General features: G+C 37.5%; 2 protein-coding genes across 4 annotated transcripts; one reads left to right on the top strand and one right to left on the bottom strand.

Moving 5' to 3' along the window:
• Nucleotides 1–1,356: 1,356 nt before the first annotated feature.
• LOC103975716 (uncharacterized) lies at nt 1,357–8,555 on the top strand. 3 transcript variants are annotated; one of them, XM_065095841.1, is made up of 9 exons: nt 1,366–1,823; nt 2,386–2,478; nt 2,659–3,054; nt 3,667–3,802; nt 3,926–4,088; nt 5,704–5,832; nt 7,061–7,255; nt 7,799–7,921; nt 8,046–8,555. In XM_065095841.1, the coding sequence occupies exons 1-9, from the start codon at nt 1,634–1,636 to the stop codon at nt 8,139–8,141; spliced, it is 1,521 nt and encodes a 506-aa protein (XP_064951913.1). In that variant the 5' UTR covers nt 1,366–1,633; the 3' UTR covers nt 8,142–8,555. The 3 variants fall into 3 exon arrangements, with proteins under 3 accessions (XP_064951926.1, XP_064951913.1, XP_064951920.1); XM_065095848.1 differs by having other exon boundaries at nt 1,367–1,823; nt 2,398–2,478; XM_065095854.1 differs by lacking the exon at nt 8,046–8,555 and having other exon boundaries at nt 1,357–1,823; nt 7,727–7,865.
• Nucleotides 8,556–9,387: 832 nt separating this feature from the next.
• Nucleotides 9,388–17,955, bottom strand: LOC103975717 (succinate--CoA ligase [ADP-forming] subunit alpha, mitochondrial). Its single transcript, XM_009390772.3, has 7 exons — nt 17,635–17,955; nt 17,054–17,263; nt 15,447–15,617; nt 15,245–15,368; nt 13,015–13,076; nt 11,464–11,545; nt 9,388–9,766 (listed from the first exon to the last, which is right to left on the bottom strand). The coding sequence occupies exons 1-7, from the start codon at nt 17,869–17,871 to the stop codon at nt 9,627–9,629; spliced, it is 1,026 nt and encodes a 341-aa protein (XP_009389047.2). The 5' UTR covers nt 17,872–17,955; the 3' UTR covers nt 9,388–9,626.
• Between the last annotated feature and the right edge of the window lie 271 nt (nt 17,956–18,226).

Here is an 18,226-nt window from a genome sequence, read left to right as displayed (position 1 = left end):
TCATCCTGCAATAGTAAACATCTATCAGTATTCATTTTGAAATAGAAAATTGTCATTCAAAGAAAAAGATGTGTGATAGATTCTAATGCTATTTATATGTGTTAAATAGGAAGTGAATTTTTCTCTCTCCCTTTTATTTTTTTCCAAGCAATTAAGTATTCTCTCTCTAATGACAGATTACTTAATGGTATTAATGGTATCTCTCTTAATTAGTTGAAACAAAATATAGGAAGTTGTTGTTAAAGAACATCCCCACTCCAATGATAAGAGATCGATCCCTTGGATTCTAGCAAAATCGAAACCAACAACATTTAGGATTCCTTTAATTCATCAAAATGACTGTGGAAGTGACAATCATTTTGATGAATTAAAGGAATCCACATGAAATTATCTATCAAGGAGATGTCAACAATCAAAAGCACGAGCGAGGGTGTTCTACTTGTAATCATAAATGTATTCCATGTTATCACGTGAAAGGTAAAATCCATCTCCTTCACTTTCTCCATCCTCGACGAACAAACCTCGTGAGAGATCGTCGTCGACAAGGAATTTATCCATACGATAATGATAACACATCGTGAAACATGCTTCTTTTGACCGGTCAATGCTTACCTTTCGCTGCTCATAACGAAGTATTGAAATTTGATACTACTAAACGCATCTTTACCTGTAAAGTATTTTAGATCGAACCCTTTCCCTTGAAATGCCATGCTTTTTCAATCAGAATATGTTGAAATTGATTTGGATTCATGCACTGTGTGACGCTGTCACATCATTTAAGCTAACTTGAGTGCCCGACTCTCCGACTCATCGACCACACACCAATGGCCAGATCGACCCCACAATAACTCTCGCAGTCAACGATGGCATTGGCCGAGGACATCAGAGTCCGAGTTGATCCCAACCACTCGCCCGCACACGTAAGGATGTTAATGTATCCACGTCTCTCCGGTCGACCGCAACCTTCCACGCGATCCAAGCGTGGGAGGCAACACCCATCACACAGAGAGAGAGAGAGAGAGAGAGGACAAGAGAGCGTGCGGATCACAGCGGCCGACACGCGGCGTCACCTGAGCGAAGCCTTCCGAGAAGTGCAAAGAATTTCCACTCGTTGGCTTCTCAGCCACGATTGCACCCGGTTGTTTTACGTGGGCCCCACCTATACGCCAATGACAAGAGAGGTGAAGGGAAGGGTATTCATCGGCCAAATCTCTGCACTATTCGGCCCAATCCCCGCCTCTCTCTCTCTCTCTCTCTCTCTCCTGGTGTTGCCGAGCGGATCATGTTTTCCCGCACTTGTTCGTTTGTTACCCGCTACCTCAGAAGGTCATTCGATGCGGACCCCAGTGATCAACCAACAACAAGAGAGGTGCACAAGGGATGCGCCAATCCTCTCTCTCGCTCTCTCTCGCTGTTGTTGAGCCGATCGATCATGTTGTTGGTTTTATAATGGAGATGTGGATACGATGGTATTGACGATGTGAGTTACGATCCCCCCAAGTCCTCCTCGGTCGGGCCGCTATTCTTCTTCCTGGATCTCGGAATCAGATTGCAGACCCCAACATTTCGATCCTAAGAGAGGAGCAGGAGAGGAGAGAGAGAGAGAGAGAGAGAGAGAGAGAGAGAGAGAGGGATGGGGTTGTGCGTCTCGAGGCCGGACAGGTGCGTGGGAGGGCGGCGGAGCTCGCCGGGAGGGACGCGGCGGCGGCGGAGGAGGGCGACCAAGTGGCGAGCGGTGACGCGGAAGGTGATGGAGAGGATCGAAGAGGCCCAGGGGTTGGACGGGGCCGATCCCATGTCTTACAGCAACCCCGCGTTCCAAGGTTATGGCTTGATTCTGTTTCTGTTTTTTATTTTTTGGGGCTTGATGCGGTTGCTTTTGGCGAAAAAGATCGGTTTTCTTGATCTGTGCATCGTTTCCTGATGTGCATTGTGCCCGGCCGGTTTTGCTTTCCAAGTTCCGATTTTGGCCCCCTGGTTCGAGGTTTCGACTGATAATTTTAAGGCCCTTAGAAGATCATGGTAAAGGGAAAGCAAACGTTTACCTCCAGTTCTTAATGGTATCAATCTATCTTAACAGAACTAATATCTTGATCAAATCGAGATGTTAGCCAGAAGAAGCTTATAGTTTATACTGCTGCAATCGTACGCAATTTGACGGAATATTGCTGACTCAGATTCTGCATTTGAAATACACAGTTTATAGCAAAAAATTTCTTTTTTGAGTGAATTCTCAAGGCTTGAAATATTTATCATCGTCCTCCTTCTTGGACGTGTCTCATACTGATTTTATCTATTTTGCAAATTGTTTGCAATGATTGGAATTATTCCTTTGAGCAATCTTTTTCTATTACTCCTAACTGTTTGGCATTGCTTAAATTGAAGTTATGGTGTCAGCCACGACCGTCGAAGAAGCATGGTTTGACACTTTCTCTGCTATAGAATCAGATGAGGAGGATTTCCATAGTGTTCAAGATGGTATGTTGCACGTATCATATTGGTACTCGATCATGGACTCTTGGTGATGATTTTTCATTTTAATTGATTTGATGAAATTAGGATGGTCATCGTTGATGCTGTCTGCGATTTTCTTTGAGCTAATTCCAGCTTCCTTGGTACTGATATGCATTGTAAATTTCTCTGTAAATGGTTGTGAAGGTGAATTCACAATGAGCCCTACATCCTATAGAGATGACAACCTTGGAGCGAACGACCCAAATGCTTTCACCAGCAATTCTATTGATGGAAAGCAGAAGGGACTAAAATTAGGGGAGCAGTTGTCAATGAACTTGGAGAATACTGCGAAAGCCTTTGTAAGTCATGAGGATGTGTCAGTCATTTCTGTGGATGAGAATGCTGGTCACAGTGATAGGGGGATTTTGAACAATTGTGGTATCCTTCCAAACAACTGTTTGCCTTGCCTTGTTGTTGCAACGTCCACAATTGAAAAGAGAAAAGCCCTAAGCACCAGTCCACCAAACTCGGCCAAAAAGGCTTCTTTGAAGCTTTCCTTCAAGCGGAAGTCAGGGGAAGCACATGCTACATCAACACTATGTTAGTAACTACCCTTTTTTATCTGGATACGGGTTTTTCCATATAATGATACCAAACTCCTCCGACTTTCGGCTTCATATGATGCTGGTTTTTGTGTGGGACAAGCTTGTTATGTTTTTTTTTTCTGAAACTAATAAGCAATTGTCATCAATCAATTGTTGATCCCCACTCTTTGCCTTCATATATCTTCTCAAGTGTCATTATTTAATTTTCTGATGTAGGTCTCCCAAGTTATAACATTGCCTCTTCGGATTTCTGTTTAATATTACTTATTCTAACTCTTGTCTAATAGATTAGTATTGTATTTATACCTTAGTGTTGAGGGGTACCTCTGGCTATCTGAGAATATTTCTTAGTCATAACTTGACCACCAGTAGATTGTTCTTTGGCTTTTCTACATTGTTTTGTTTCTGATTTATTGCAAGAGAATCTTGGACACAATTTTGGTTGAACTATGTTATTCTGAAGATTCTTCACCGATGCCATTTCGCTTTTTTCAGTTTCTTTACAATTTGAAGAGCATATCCAGCATAAGAGATCATGAAAATCTTTTGAGGATTTCTATCTGTGATCATGTAACTTACTGATTTTTTGTCTTTGCTTCGCATTAAGTTTCTACAAAGGCCTTTCTCGAAAAGCCACTAGCAGGATCTCAAGTCCAATTCTGCTTGCTGGAAAAGAAAATGCTTGATAGCTGGTCGTTCATTGAACCCAATACATTCAGAGTGCGGGGAGAACATTACCTTAGGCAGGTGTTGTCCAATTATTTTAATTTTTAGCTTCTATACAATTTAGCATGCATACTTTAACTTGGAGTTGGAGATGATCTACATGTGACTGAAATTTTACATTAGTTTGTGTCTGATTCCAGGGATAAGAAGAAAGAGTTTGCTCCAAATTATGCAGCATACTGTCCTTTTGGTGTTGATGTCTACCTGTCTCAGCAGAAAATTAATCACATTGCTCGATTTGTGGAACTTCCCATCTTCAATCCATCTGGCAAGTTCCCACCTATTCTTGTGGTTAACATTCAGGTATAATCCCGAGTGACTCTGACTGAAGTTATATATATTTCATGAATTCTATTTCCAGGATGTTTGTTCTTTATGATGTTCTAAAATAAAACTTTACTAAGTTCAGTTTTCTATTCATGCTAGTTAGTAGTTCAAATGAAACACTGCCTCGAGTTGTGGTTTTCTTTGTCTTTAAAAATAAATTCAAATTTATCGAAGGCATCCTAAGATATCTGGACAGACTTTATCTGCTTATTAAGATGGATTAGGTTTACTTTCGTTGTGGGAATAATAGAGTTTCTGAATTCCTTTCTTTCGTGCATGACATGCTGTGGCTGGCATATCAAGGGGCTATGTGACCGAACAATTTGTTAATTGTTTTGCACTTTTTGTTTCTATATGAGACATTATTGTCATGATTTACATGCTTATTTCTTATTACTTCTTTGGGATGTTTTTCCTACCCAGATGAAGTTGATTATTATTCGTCTTATATAAATCTTGAAGACAATCATATGGATAGTGATAATAGCTATTCTTTTCTTGGCATCCAAATCTACATCATCAATATTCAATAATTACAAGGATAAAAAATCTTGACTGAATCAGTCAAGGGCAACACTATTCTCCTTATTATTGAAAAGAGCCATAAAATTTAGTATTAACACATTTGCCAACAAGCAGAAATACCAAGAACATACCTTGAGTACTTTGAAAATATTAAATATATGGAGATCTGTATGATAGAAGAAATTTCACAAATATAATTTTCAGAAAGAGCAAATAGTAAATAGCAATCAGTGCTTAGTTGTCTAGCACCCATCTATGTTATTATGGGCTTCAAAACGACGACAACAACAAGACCGTAAATCCCAACTATTTAGGGAATCGACTATATAGATTCTTTGCCGCCATTGAGATCTATAAGAAGCCATATATTTAGTTAAGTCTAGAGGATTTAAATCTTTATTTATAGTTTGCATTGAAGTTTTTTAGGTCTTCCTCTACCTCTCCCACTAATATTAATCGTTTCATCTCTTCTAAATATCATATCCGGAGGTCTCCTAAGCATATGTCACATCATCTTATATAATTCTCTCTCATGTTATCCATTCTCATCTTATGCATATATATGGGCTTCAAAAGGATATAGCAAGAAAAAAAGGATATATTGACGTGTTGTTGCAACATGTAAGGAAAACAAAAAGAAGAAAAAGGATATAGTGACATGTTAATGCAACAGCTAGGAGATCAGCATTGTCAGCTGGCAGCTGGTCATTCATCCTGATATGCTGACTAACACAAAGGATACATAAGGTCTCCTTGAGTTGAAACTTGTATGTCATTTTATAAATTTGTGAAGCCAGGTTTAGATATTGAGCCAAATGGTCCACAATGGTTTCTAGAAATATAATCTTTCTCAAGTTAGCTTGAACATATAAGCATTGTACATGTTCTTGCTACCAGAATGATATTCAAAAAAGAAAAAGCATTTCACACAATGAATCCAGGATCCAGTAAAATATCGATCTAAATTGATGTTTTGAAGAATTTTCCTTATTATTTATATTATTTCAGTAGCTTTTTAAGTTTTAGGCTGTCTCCTGATCTGCCAGATTTGTCATGTCTATTACAGATTCCACTCTATCCTGCTACCATATTTCAGAGTGAAACCGATGGTGAAGGAATAAGTTTTGTGTTATATTTTAGGCTCTCTGAAGGCTATTCTAAGGAACTTCCATCGCATTTCTTGGAGAATATTCGAGTGAGATAAATTCTGCTCATCATGTTGCATTTTTGTCCATCTAATAAACCGTATGCTTTTCCAACTTCAAAGGCTTTATACATCTTAACAATGATGTAATGTGCCCTGTTGTTTTACATCAGCCAATTATTTCATCTTTAATGCTCGACCCTGTAGCTTAAACTCAGTATGTTCAATAAATTTTATCGATACAGCAATGTAATTGATTTTCTTTGTGCTTTTTTAAGTACCAAAATTGAAAGGTTTTCAAAGTTGAGGTGCTTCAAATGCACAAATTATAGTTTTTGGTACATGTGATGTCGTATGAGTGGTCAAATTGGATTTGGACTAATTTCCTTGCCCTTGTTGTGCCTTGTCATAACATTGTGGATAACCTGAGTAGTCCACTAGTCTCATACAGATCACATCACTAGTATATTTTGATCATGTTTTCGTAGAGAAGACCTAAGTGACTATTTTTTTAATACGAAAATTGAAAGGGTTGTTCAAATTTGTTATGCGACATCCACCTCAATCTATCACAAAGATTGCATTACTAAGCCTTGATTCAATAAATTTTTTTTTGGAATCTGCTTCGCAAATCACTATTCTGTATGGTTAACTGACAGTACACCATGTACCAACTTTCAGCCCTTTTCAATTCTTGGAGGACCTGTGAAGTTGCAAAATAATCATCAAAATTTAATCTCATTCCTGCCCGCTAGGAAGTGGTTTTTCGATTAGCATTTTGATGATTATTCTGAGGACTTTTTGTTGAGCTCCCAGCCCTTGTGTCTTGTTGACCTTCTATAGATTTAGAACCACCCATCTACTGTAGAAAATGACAAGATTGCAAACCTGTTCCCACATAAGACCATTGACTTCTTCTAAAACCTGTGTAAGTGAAGAGGTATTGTTGGATTTATATTTCTCTACTTCTAATCTCTCTTATATTGTTTAATATTTCATGTTCTTCTCTACTGCTATACATAAATCTGATCTTATTATTCATTTCTATGGCCCGCTATGCCATCCATCTTATGTCAATTTGGTATACCAAGACAGACAGGCAGGCCGGCTGCTGCACAATAGTATGCAGGCATCAGCAGTCTATCTTGCATTGTTGATTACCTTGCGCTTCTAATTTGTATTTCTTCAAAAATGTGCTGCTTTTGTCAGTAGGAAATATAGATATGCTGGTTTTCTTTATGCTCAATTGTTCATATATTTCTATCTTGATACTTGGTAGAGGTTAATCGATGATGAGGTAGAAAGGGTCAAAGGTTTTGCTATGGATACATCAGTTCCCTTCAGAGAAAGGTTAAAAATACTTGGTCGTGTAGCAAATTTGGAGGATCTTCCTCTAAACGCTGCTGAGAGGAAGCTTATGCATGCCTACAATGAGAAGCCAGTTCTGTCCCGTCCTCAGCATGATTTCTACTTGGTAAGTTCATCCCTCTTTGTACATTAAAGCAAAATCATATCATTTTCAGATCCACAAAATACTTAGTGATTATGCAATTATTCTTACTATATACTTTTTAATATAAAATTGATCCTTTTCATCTTTAGCTTCATAGGTCTGTGTTGTGAGATCAACCTCTCTGCCTGCATGTAAATTCATGCCTCCATTGTTTCAATTTCCTCCTACATATTAAAGCTACATTCAATTTCTGATCAGATATTGAAGACACAAATATTAGTGAAATATTATATGCTTCCAAGTAACTACTTATGTGCTATCAAAATCACAATAGTTAAAGAGTGCGCATGAGGTATGGATTACCAGAAATTTAAAAAGCAATGCTTGCTCCATGCCCGCTAAACTGTGTTCAAGTTTGCTTGCTTTGAAAGTTCACTTACATACTGTCAATAAATATTCTTCCTAAAAGTCAGGATCAATTGCTTGCTGCAGTGATGCTTATTTCAGCACTCAAATGCATCATATGGTGAGCCTAATGTTGCCGCTATGATGCAACATTTGCAGGGTAAAAATTATTTCGAGATAGATTTGGACATGCACAGATTTAGTTACATCTCAAGGAAAGGATTTGAAGCATTCCTTGACAGGCTGAAGCTGTGTGTCTTGGATTTTGGCCTAACGATACAGGTAGCTCTTTTATGTTTAGTACAACTTGAATAAGAAACATACGATGGACTACTTCCTTTAAAATTTAGCATTTACGTGATTAAAAATTGGGAACACTGAAGTAAGTAATTTCTTTCTTGTACAGGGAAACAAGGCAGAAGAATTGCCAGAGAATATACTATGTTGTGTACGGTTAAATGGGATTGATTATACCAAATACCTTCAACTTGCAGCGCATTGACATCAAGTACAAAGGTTTCCAAACATCTCAAGTGATTGTTAATAGATCAACATTTTCAAATCAACATGCACCAGTGCAACTTAAGCAGCTGTTAATAAACATGGAAGAATGACTTGCTGAAGCAGCCGTGGATGGAATGAAGAAGACTTGTGCAAATTATCTGAAGAAGCCCTATTTTGACATGGGATTCATGTCAATAATTTTGATTGTTTGGTAGATTGTCAGGAATTTTGTTGTAAAAAATATCAATCGAAGCAATTGGCAGAACAGCAACTATTTATAGGCTGCATGTAAGAGAGTCATAAGGTGAGTCATATGAATGATTAGCCTTCTTAAGATGTCACCCAAGACATCATTGCTGTAGTATATTTGATGTGTCAATCCATGAAAGAAAAAGTGATTCTTTTTTATTTATTGGGCTGCTTCAGTTACTAAGTCTGTATTTAGATCACTCTTAGAAGTGTAGTCTAAATGCACTAACACAAAAACAGAAGAGCCCATCTGACGTTGTCATCCAAATTCTTAAGTCCTTATGGAGATGAGAGATGAGGGTGTAAATCTTGAGAATGAGAATTACAGAGATAAGGGTTATATTGTTATAACAGAGATTGCAGTGCTGAAATCAACTGAAGCTAAAAAACACCCAACTTTCAAAACAACAAAAAACATTTGATAATACACAAAACATTCGACTGGCACTCGAGCACCAAACAATAACATTCGACTGGCACTCGAGCACCAAACAATAATACACGATCTTGATCTCGTGGCATTTGGCACAAGGGAAGACACTGATCATACGATGCCACTAGTAGACGAAAGCGACGAATACCAAAGGTAAAAAAATAAAGATCAAAATGGAACATTTTGTGGGAATAAAACAAAAAAAAACCACTATAAAAAATAATGAAAACTGAGACTTTCGGGAAGAATTTGCCCTGGTAACATAACTAGAGAAGTTAAAGCAGCAAATGCAAAGAAGAAAAGATGCAAGTACAAATTGTGCTTTTGCATGTGAACTTTTAAAGGCGAATTATTTAATTATAAAAAAAAGATAAGCTATAATATTGCTCCTTTACCTAAGTGCTAAGGATTTGAATTAAAAATGATATCATCGCAAACAGAAAGGTAAAACTCTCTTGAAATTGCATTTCATGCTACAAGACAAAAAGATTCACCACACAACCATCAACAAGAACATTGCGCCCCTCCAATTCAAACACAACCAAAAGATCCCCTGGACAAATGATCAAGCAAAAAGAATAGTGAGAGATTGCATTAATACACTAATCTCACACAATATATTCCTTCAGGATTTTTCTTATTGATGAGCAGGGAAGGGTGGGGGGGGGGGGAGTTAATATTTCAGAACTCTGAAAAAATCAGATGGATTGCTACAACCGTGCATGGAAAGCCCCCAGGCATCATAAGTCAAAAAAGATTTATGGTTTTGCAACATCAAAAGATCAATAGCAGGAGTGCCGTCTACTCTGCAAGCCCACGCTGCTTGAAAACCTCGAGCATAGCCACACCAATCTTGGCTGGGGACTCGACCACCGTCACGCCAGCTTCTCTGAGGGTTTTGATCTTGTCTTGTGCAGTTCCCTTCCCACCTGACACAATTGCTGCAACATACCAAACGAAAATAGTGAACACACCAAGAAGTGCTTTCATGGTATATGTCACCTAAACAAAAGTTTTAGTTGTCTAATTAATAAATCCAAAAGTGAAATACATATATGTGACTAAACAAGTAATCAACAACAGTGAACATTAACATTAATGCTCAAGTGGAGTACTAACAGTGTGATATATCATGGAAGGTAAAAAAAAATCAGTGAGTCTTGGTATAACAGAATGAAGTACCTTTATGATGATCTATCCAATTGTAAATTGACTAGAACTAGCAGTTGCATCTCTGCAGCAGGCCATGGTGAACTAGACATGATCATCATTGGAACTCACAGACAAGCACAGGAACATGTTTAAAGCAAACCTCAAAATCAACTAGGCTCCAAAAGATTTGATAAACCAAATTCCAAATTGTGCATTAATGCGACTTACCTTGTAATAAAGTGATTACATTAGTTAATACCTCTAAAACAAAGACCAAATTCTAGCCAGATTTACATTAGTTAATCAAGTGACTTACCTTGTAATAACAAGGTCAGTGAGCAAGCATAAATTTTCTTTGTTGGTAACAGTTATGCTCAGAAAACAAAAAATCCCTCAAAGATGCTTGACCTTGGAAGAGTCCAGGACAAGGGATCTTCACCACAAGGAGAAACACTCATTTCAGAGGTTGAAAGAAACCAGAAAGACTATACTTGACTTTAGATGAGACCAAGAAAAGGGGAAAGAGAAGTATACCAAAGGGAGAAATAATGCTTATCTCAGATATCAAAATAAGCCAAAAAGACTACACTCGACTTTGGAAGAGTCCAGGACAAGAGGAAACAGACCTAAGGCCACAAATGAACATCACGTAGAGGCATTAACAACAACAACAACAAGCCATAATGTCCCAACTATCTGGGATCTGCTACATGATCCTCTTGCTACCATTGAGCAGATGATAGAATACAAACCCAAAAAGATATCCAAATGCTAGTGATTCAAATAAAGCAGACTAAAGTTAAACATGCATTCTCCAATTTATAGCTGATGAGACATTCCTGTACCATGTCTAAATCAATGAATTCAAAATTGTCCACTATTTCAATCATAAGTTGACTACTAAAAGCAAGTGGGCTTTTCAACTACTACACATATTTCTCAACTTGCTTAAGTATCCTGATTTTGCTACAGCCATCTGAGCTCTAGACAAAGGGTTGCCACAAACAATTCCAGCATAAATAACAACAAATAATAGGCATAAATGCAATTACAACAATAGGATGCATTTTTTTATACATGCAAGCTGTTAAAATTTAAGATTAGTGCTATTTGTTTGAATAATCCAGGAAAACTTAATGTAATTTAGATGCACATGTAAACCCCTAATCTCTATGATTCTCTAGAGAAATTTGTTTCTCTAAAGCAAAATATAGGTAGCTCATTTATATAAAAATTTAAAAAATTCTCAATGTCGCTGCTCTATAAAATGAGTCATTCCTGAATTTGCACAATATATCGTGCTTTTATGTTGGTATATAGGTTTCAAATCTCATTGTCATGAAAAAGTTGAAGTATCGTGCCCATGCTGATCATATTTCTAAATACAACAAGTGGTCATGCATCGGCAAACGTGTTGGCATTTTTCACATGATCAGCATGTAAACTCATGGAGTATATAACTTGACCTAGAATATATTTTACATACCTCCAGCATGACCCATGCGGCGACCTGGTGGTGCAGTAAGTCCAGCTATAAATGCAACAATTGGCTTCTCAGTTCCACTTTCCTGTTTAATATAGGAAATTTGAGAAAATTAAATACATATATTCCAAAATGGAGAAAATATACAACTAAAATAATCAAAGAAACCACAGGCATTGTTATATGTCGACGATTATATTAATCTATGTGCATGGTTTAGGGAGCGTCAATGTAAGAATCATTATGCCAATCAAGAAAATCGGCTGATTTGAATCTTGATCACCTAATGTGACATAAGATGCACCCCCTTTTTTTTTTGCAACTAAACATGGATATTTATGAATTAGGTTCAGTATAAAGTGTACATTCACGCTCGACCTGCGAACATTTGTCCTACTACATCTGTGTGCCTGTGGTTCTTAAAACATTTCATCAAGAGAACTAACCTCATATCACATTATCTTGTTTGAGATATTTTCATTTTGTGAAAATCAAATTTCCCATGGAAGGCTATTCATCTTTTAAAAATGGCTATCCAAATATCAAAGTCATTTAACATCAAACTTCACTATAACACTAGGATACAGACAGGCAACCAAGAGCCTGTTCAATTACATCATCCCTGGAGCTAGTGGTAGATCCTGTATCTATCAGATCTAAGAATTTCATCAAATTAAGTTGCTCGACAGCAGCCTACCATCAGAGATACACCTAATAATGTTTGAAAAGCTGTAATGAGAGTTCTAACCAGCACAATTACATGCAAAAAACCATTCATTTTCACCATCTCAAATAAGACTGCACATCAGCATAAATTAGCGGCTACATGTCCAGTTTCACTGGTAATGGAAATTGTTTTCCCGTGTACCCCTGATAAATGATTATTAGTCATCTTTTAGCTTTTGCTTGCAGTTTTACTTTAATTAAAGGCATGATGATGTAGAAACTTCCCAGCCTTTGTACTATTGCAGGAGTACAAAATTGTCAAGTATTTATTTCCAAATTGCCAGTGACTTATCATTTTGGTTTCTCAATTTAATACATGAGCACACTTGTCCATCAAGCAGATTTTGGATATTTTCATTTATCATTCTCTAGAAGCATTTTGATACTGTTGCAAAGTGTTTCATGAAACACTTCCACTTATAGATAATCATGAGAACTGCAGGACCTTAGAGATAAATGAGTCACAATTCTATGTATAAGGATCTTTTTATAGGAAGTATTAATGTATCAAAAAGCAATATCTCAATTTCGACATGAGAAAAAAAAGATCCTTATAGAAAAGATAAAGAAAAATTTGCATGAGACTTTAAATAAGAAGCCATCCTAATGGATACTATAAGTTATGATATAAAGAAAATGTACTAATCATATTACGATAAGTTTATGAAAGATATTATATAGGACTTTGGTCAAATAACAAGTTTATATAGCACTTTATACATAAAAATGTGGTAAAATTTTCACACATTAGTCAATGAAGAAAAATAATATGTAAATACTCAAAGATGTGTCATGCAAATTATTGAATGAGATAAAAATTTCACATACAAGTATCAAAGCAGCAGCATCCTCTTCTGCAGTTCCTCCAATCTCTCCTATAAGGATAATACCTGGAATGCAATAGCAGGTAAACATCAATGGAAAAAATAGCCAACTATATCATACAGACACAAGTTCATCAACATTGAAGCCAAGTACTGGATGCATCATTTAAAAGAAGCTTAGTAACAAAGTTATCTGAATACACTAACTTGCTAAAAAATTTTATGGTTTTTTTTTTTTAAATTTATCAACAGACATACCATACATACTAGAGGTAGTGCTAATGTCAAAAACTATAAGTCTCTATCACTTGTAACAGATTTAGATAATTATAAGATTCATTGGCAATGAACTGGTCTGTCTAAATTTTATCAACAATATAGTGAACTGACAAAATAGTAGGAACAATAATCCATCTCAAGTCTTACTAAACAAAAAGGGATAGTTTTGGTCATTATTTATACATATATCTGTAAACCGACCACTAGTTTTCAGCCAATTTCTGTTAATAGAATCAACAAGGTTATGGTATAGTTACTTATTGAATGTGCCATCCAGTTTCATCAGTTGGAACCGGGTGTATCTGTAAACAAAAATAATTATCCATCTCAAGTCTTACTAAACAAAAGGGGACAGGGACAGTTTTGGCCATGGTTTAGACATATATCTGCAAAGAGAGGGCTAATTACAGAGGATCCCCTGTAATTAGACCTCCTTAGCATCCTGATCCCTAGACATAAAAAAATTACATTAAAATTCTTGTTACTATGAATGTGAAACATCTAACCCCATTTACTCTAACGCCATCGATTTTACTGACAGAAAATACAACACGTGCATGAATGACACAAAAACGATGGACAAAAAAATAATTTCAATGATAGTGGCGGACAATAGCGCTGTGGGTGGCTATTGTGATGGTGGTCGACGACAACGACGTGATGGTCAACCTTGCCAATGTCGATCCGAACATCAACGATGAGGAGGAAGAGGAGGCAGAGCGGTGAGGCATCTGCGTCGATGCCAAAGGAGGAAGAGGAGAGAGGTGAGGCATTTGCATTGGCGCCGCATCACTCGACCTTCTCTTCCTCCTCTGACGTTGCTATGCATCTGCGTCAGCGTTGGAGGAGGAAGGTGAGGTAGATGAGGCATCTATGTGGCTGCGACAAGGAGGGCGGAGGAAGAGGAGGCAGGTGAGGCAGAGCAGTGTGGCACTAATGCAGATGCCTCACCTGCTCCTCTTCCTTCTCCAGCGCCAACACAAATGTAAAGCGGTGTGATGCTGACATAGATGCCTCACCTGCCTCCTCTTTCTCCTTCGGCGTCGATATAGATGCAGAGCAACGCCGACGCAAATGCCTTATTGCTCCTCTTCCTCGTCATCGATGTTCGAATCGACATCGCCAAGGTTGATCACCATGTCATTGTTGACAACCACCACCACAATAACCACCCACGATGCCATCATCCGCCACCACCATTGAAATTACCTTTTTGTCCATCGTTTTCGTGTCATTTAGGCACGTGCTGTCTCTTTTGTTAGTAAAGCCGACGACCTTAGGATAAATAGGGTTAAATATTTTGCTTTTATAACTATATAGATTTCAATGTAAATTTTTTAAGTCTACAGGTCGGGATGTAATTAGCCCTTAAAAAAACCACTAGTTTTCACCCAATTTCTGTTAATAGAATCAATAAGCTTATGGTATATTTACTTTATTGAATGTGCCATCCAGTTTCATCGGTTGGAACTGGGTGTACAGGGCAGCAAATTTACTGCTCTTTTTAGTATCACTTTCTTTTTCATAGTTGTCTTCTTTTCTTTCTCTCCTGTTACACATTCTCTCTCTCTCTCTCATGTGTTATTTCTCTTCTTTTCCAACTCTTTTGCCTCCTCCCCACTATGTCACTTCTTCCTCATTATCACCATAAAGGTTCTCGCTAGCCCCCTCGTCTCTCTCTCCCCCACCTTCTCTCCCTCGTTCTCTCTGGTTTGAATGGTACCAACTACCGACAATACTAGTACCTTACTGGTCCAGTAGTCAGCGGGTATCAACAACAGACAGATTTTAAACCTAGGTTTTGGGAGTCCAAGAAAAAAGATGGTCTGATTAACAACTTACCTACAGTTAGAAGATCAAAAATACTGTAACATTCTTAAAGATGAAAAGTCAACACCCAAATTTTCCAGCATCACATCATTTATGCTATACACAATTATACCTAAGCAGCTTACCTTCAGTCTGAGGATCATCAAGGAACTTTGTTATGCAGTCAACAAAGTTTGTCCCATTAAAGGGGTCTCCACCAATACCGACACAGGTGGACTGTCCAAGACCAACGTTAGTTGTCTGGAAGACCTGAAATCAGAAAACAAAATTACTGATGCATAGAAGTTCCCTCAATGGTAAACATATCCTGACAAAATAAAACCATACCGCCTCATAGGTTAAGGTACCAGATCGAGATACAATCCCTACACGTCCTGGCTTGTGAATATATCCAGGCATTATTCCAATCTTACACTCTCCAGGTTTAATAATGCCTGGACAATTTGGTCCAATTAACCGAGTTTTAGATTGCTTGTTTAAAGCAGCTTTGACTCGTACCTGACATTCAAATATCACATTATAGGCCACTTATAATACACGGAAATAAGTATTTACTTTTGTGATAAAATAACTAGAGACTGGGTCATTGAAGTTACAAATATGACCAAAACACATAAAATTTTTGCAGTAAACCCCTTTAAGCAAATTTGCAGTTCACTATAGTAAGGAAACTAAGTCGAGAGCATCTAACAATATAATCAGAGTACAAGAAATTATCTACATATATAAACATCAAAAGCGAAAAAATAATTATCCTTAAGCAGAAAAGCCAGCTCCAAGTGCATACATCCTTACACATCATGTGAACAAGCAATGATATTGGTATCAGCATTAGTAGCAGAGTAATACATCAGGCTTAGCAAAACACTAAGACTCTGTGACTTGAAAAACTGAAAAGAAAAATACTGAGTTTGAAAACATAAAGAGCTGATATGTGCATCAGCATTTGTAGCAGTGTAACACATCAAGCTTAGCAAAATACTAAGATTCCATGACTTGAAAAACTGAAAGGAAAAAAATCCTAAGTTTGAAAAAAAAAAGAGCCATGTAAGCCATAATCAATGAGGTCAAGAGGCTTGTAGCTTGAAAGATTGACATCAGAATTGACTAGGGACAATATGATCAAGATCATTAATGCTAGTCAGATAAGACCAATGAGATCAAGATCATATGCAGAAAAAAGTTAATAAAGATTACATAGGCAACAAAATATTTTAAAAATGTAACATAATTTATAACAGAATGATATATATATATATATATATATATATATATATAAAACCTTTATGTATCATAAAATATTTAATATTTAAAAACCAAATTATGGGTCAATTTTCCAATTCTGATTCAGCTTGTGCACAAAATTCAATCTTATTTTTTTCCTAGCAAATTCTCTTTGGTGAAGTAAACAAATGATGAGAAAACTCTAATGAAACATTTTGCCATTTTATCGAGAAATTGAAATGGAAAGAAGCATCTAGATATGCACTATTCCATGACTATCAACAAATATTAAAACAATGAAAGATAGGTGTGTTTATTATCTCTTATCAAACCGGTTGAAATAAAAAGCTGCCAGAAGGCTCCATTATCTTCACAATCTCTGAATCTCAAAGACACATTGCACGAACCTTAAATCAGAACAATCAACTTATAGTCTTAAACTTTATCCGTCTGTGTACACAAAATCAGTGGCTAAATTTCTAGATTTGGCTTACTGTGCTTGTTTATTCTTCCATCTTCTAACTTCTAGATGTTTTGTATTTTCTGCTTCAACAGTATAGATAACCAAAAAAACGGTTGAATGAAAGAGACTGTCCCCAACTTGCAGTAGCTATTACTAATCTTTGCTTCACCTAACATAAGACTAATTAAACATGAAAAAACATGAATATGAAACCAATTTAAATAAGAAAGCTAGAATTTTTTTTTACCATGTCATGTTGCGGAATTCCTTCAGTAATGCAGACAACAAGATCCAACTCCGCCTCCATAGCCTCCATAATTGCAGCAGCAGCAAAAGGCGGGGGAACATAAATAACTGATGCATTTGCTTTTGTCTCAGCCTTGGCTTCCGCTACGGTATTGAAAACTGGAAGACCAAGGTGTTCAGTTCCACCTTTCTTAGGTGTCACTCCACCTACCTACAAAGATCAAACAATAACATTTGATAGGGTGTTTAGTAAGTTCGATATCCTTAGTCGTACAGAAACAAGCAAACGAATACTTTAACCGCAGCAATATGCCCTGAACCTCACGAAGGCAGTCGGAAAATCCAAAATACAAGCAGAAAGATCAATAGAAATACCATCTAATTCAGTGCCCGTAACATATACCTGGAAGATAAAATTTCGGCCAAAAACAGATCTATAGAAAGAGAACAATATATAGATCAATAAATCGTATCCGATCAGCCGAACCATCAAGGGAAGAAGATCCAGAAAAATAACGATCTGTACCGAGACCCTCACGAGAGATTCCCTGAACGGGAAAGAGATTGATGGAGAGTGCTCACCATCTTGGTGCCGTACTCGATGGCCTGCTCGGTGTGGAAGGTGCCGTTCTTTCCGGTGATCCCTTGGCATATGACGCGGGTGTTCTTGTCCACGAAGACGGCCGGGGGCGGCGGCGGCGCAGCGGCGAAGTGGCGACTAGGGGATGAGAGAGTGGAAGATGAGGCGGCGGATGGATTCGGCCTGGAGAAGATCTTGGACGCTAGGGTTCCGATCAGCCTCGAGGCTTGGCGATTCATGGCTGATCTCTTCCTGTTCTCCTACCTTTTCCCTTTCTCTCTTGCAGTCGAGGTTTTCCTCCGTTGCTTCTTTCCTGGTATTCGGGAACAAAGAAAAGGAAACAAACAGGAAAGCGGAGCGGACCGGACCGGACGGCATGCGGCGAAATCGGCCGAACCGGATACAATTTGAAATCCAACCGGACCAGATAGGAACGGAACGAACCGCTGGCACCAACCGACCTGTTTCGATTTGATTCGATAGTCTCGTCAAAACATGACTTCGATAGTCTCATCAAAAAATGATAATAAATAATATGCAAAATTAATATAAAGATAAATGTTACAACGGATATAAATCAGTTTAATATTGGTA

The sequence above is a fragment of the Musa acuminata genome, chromosome BXJ1-2, assembly GCF_036884655.1.
Source record: "Musa acuminata AAA Group cultivar baxijiao chromosome BXJ1-2, Cavendish_Baxijiao_AAA, whole genome shotgun sequence".
Lineage (NCBI taxonomy): Eukaryota > Viridiplantae > Streptophyta > Magnoliopsida > Zingiberales > Musaceae > Musa > Musa acuminata.
The sequence above is the reverse complement of the archived record's forward strand: the minus strand, read 5'-3'. Positions and strand labels throughout refer to the sequence as shown.

Bases quoted from the DNA above. Each gene is read 5' to 3' on its own strand.
- LOC103975716 (XM_065095841.1), top strand. From the start codon at position 1,634: ATGGGGTTGTGCGTCTCGAGGCCGGACAGGTGCGTGGGAGGGCGGCGG. The intron at 3,803-3,925 runs GCAGGTGTTGTC...GTCTGATTCCAG, and splicing joins CGGGGAGAACATTACCTTAG to GGATAAGAAGAAAGAGTTTG. The intron at 5,833-7,060 runs GTGAGATAAATT...GATACTTGGTAG, and splicing joins ATTTCTTGGAGAATATTCGA to AGGTTAATCGATGATGAGGT.
- LOC103975717 (XM_009390772.3), bottom strand. From the start codon at position 17,871: ATGAATCGCCAAGCCTCGAGGCTGATCGGAACCCTAGCGTCCAAGATC. The intron at 15,618-17,053 runs GTAAAAAAAAAT...TTTGAATGTCAG, and splicing joins GAATTCCGCAACATGACATG to GTACGAGTCAAAGCTGCTTT. The intron at 11,546-13,014 runs GTATGTGAAATT...TATATTAAACAG, and splicing joins ATGCTGCTGCTTTGATACTT to GAAAGTGGAACTGAGAAGCC.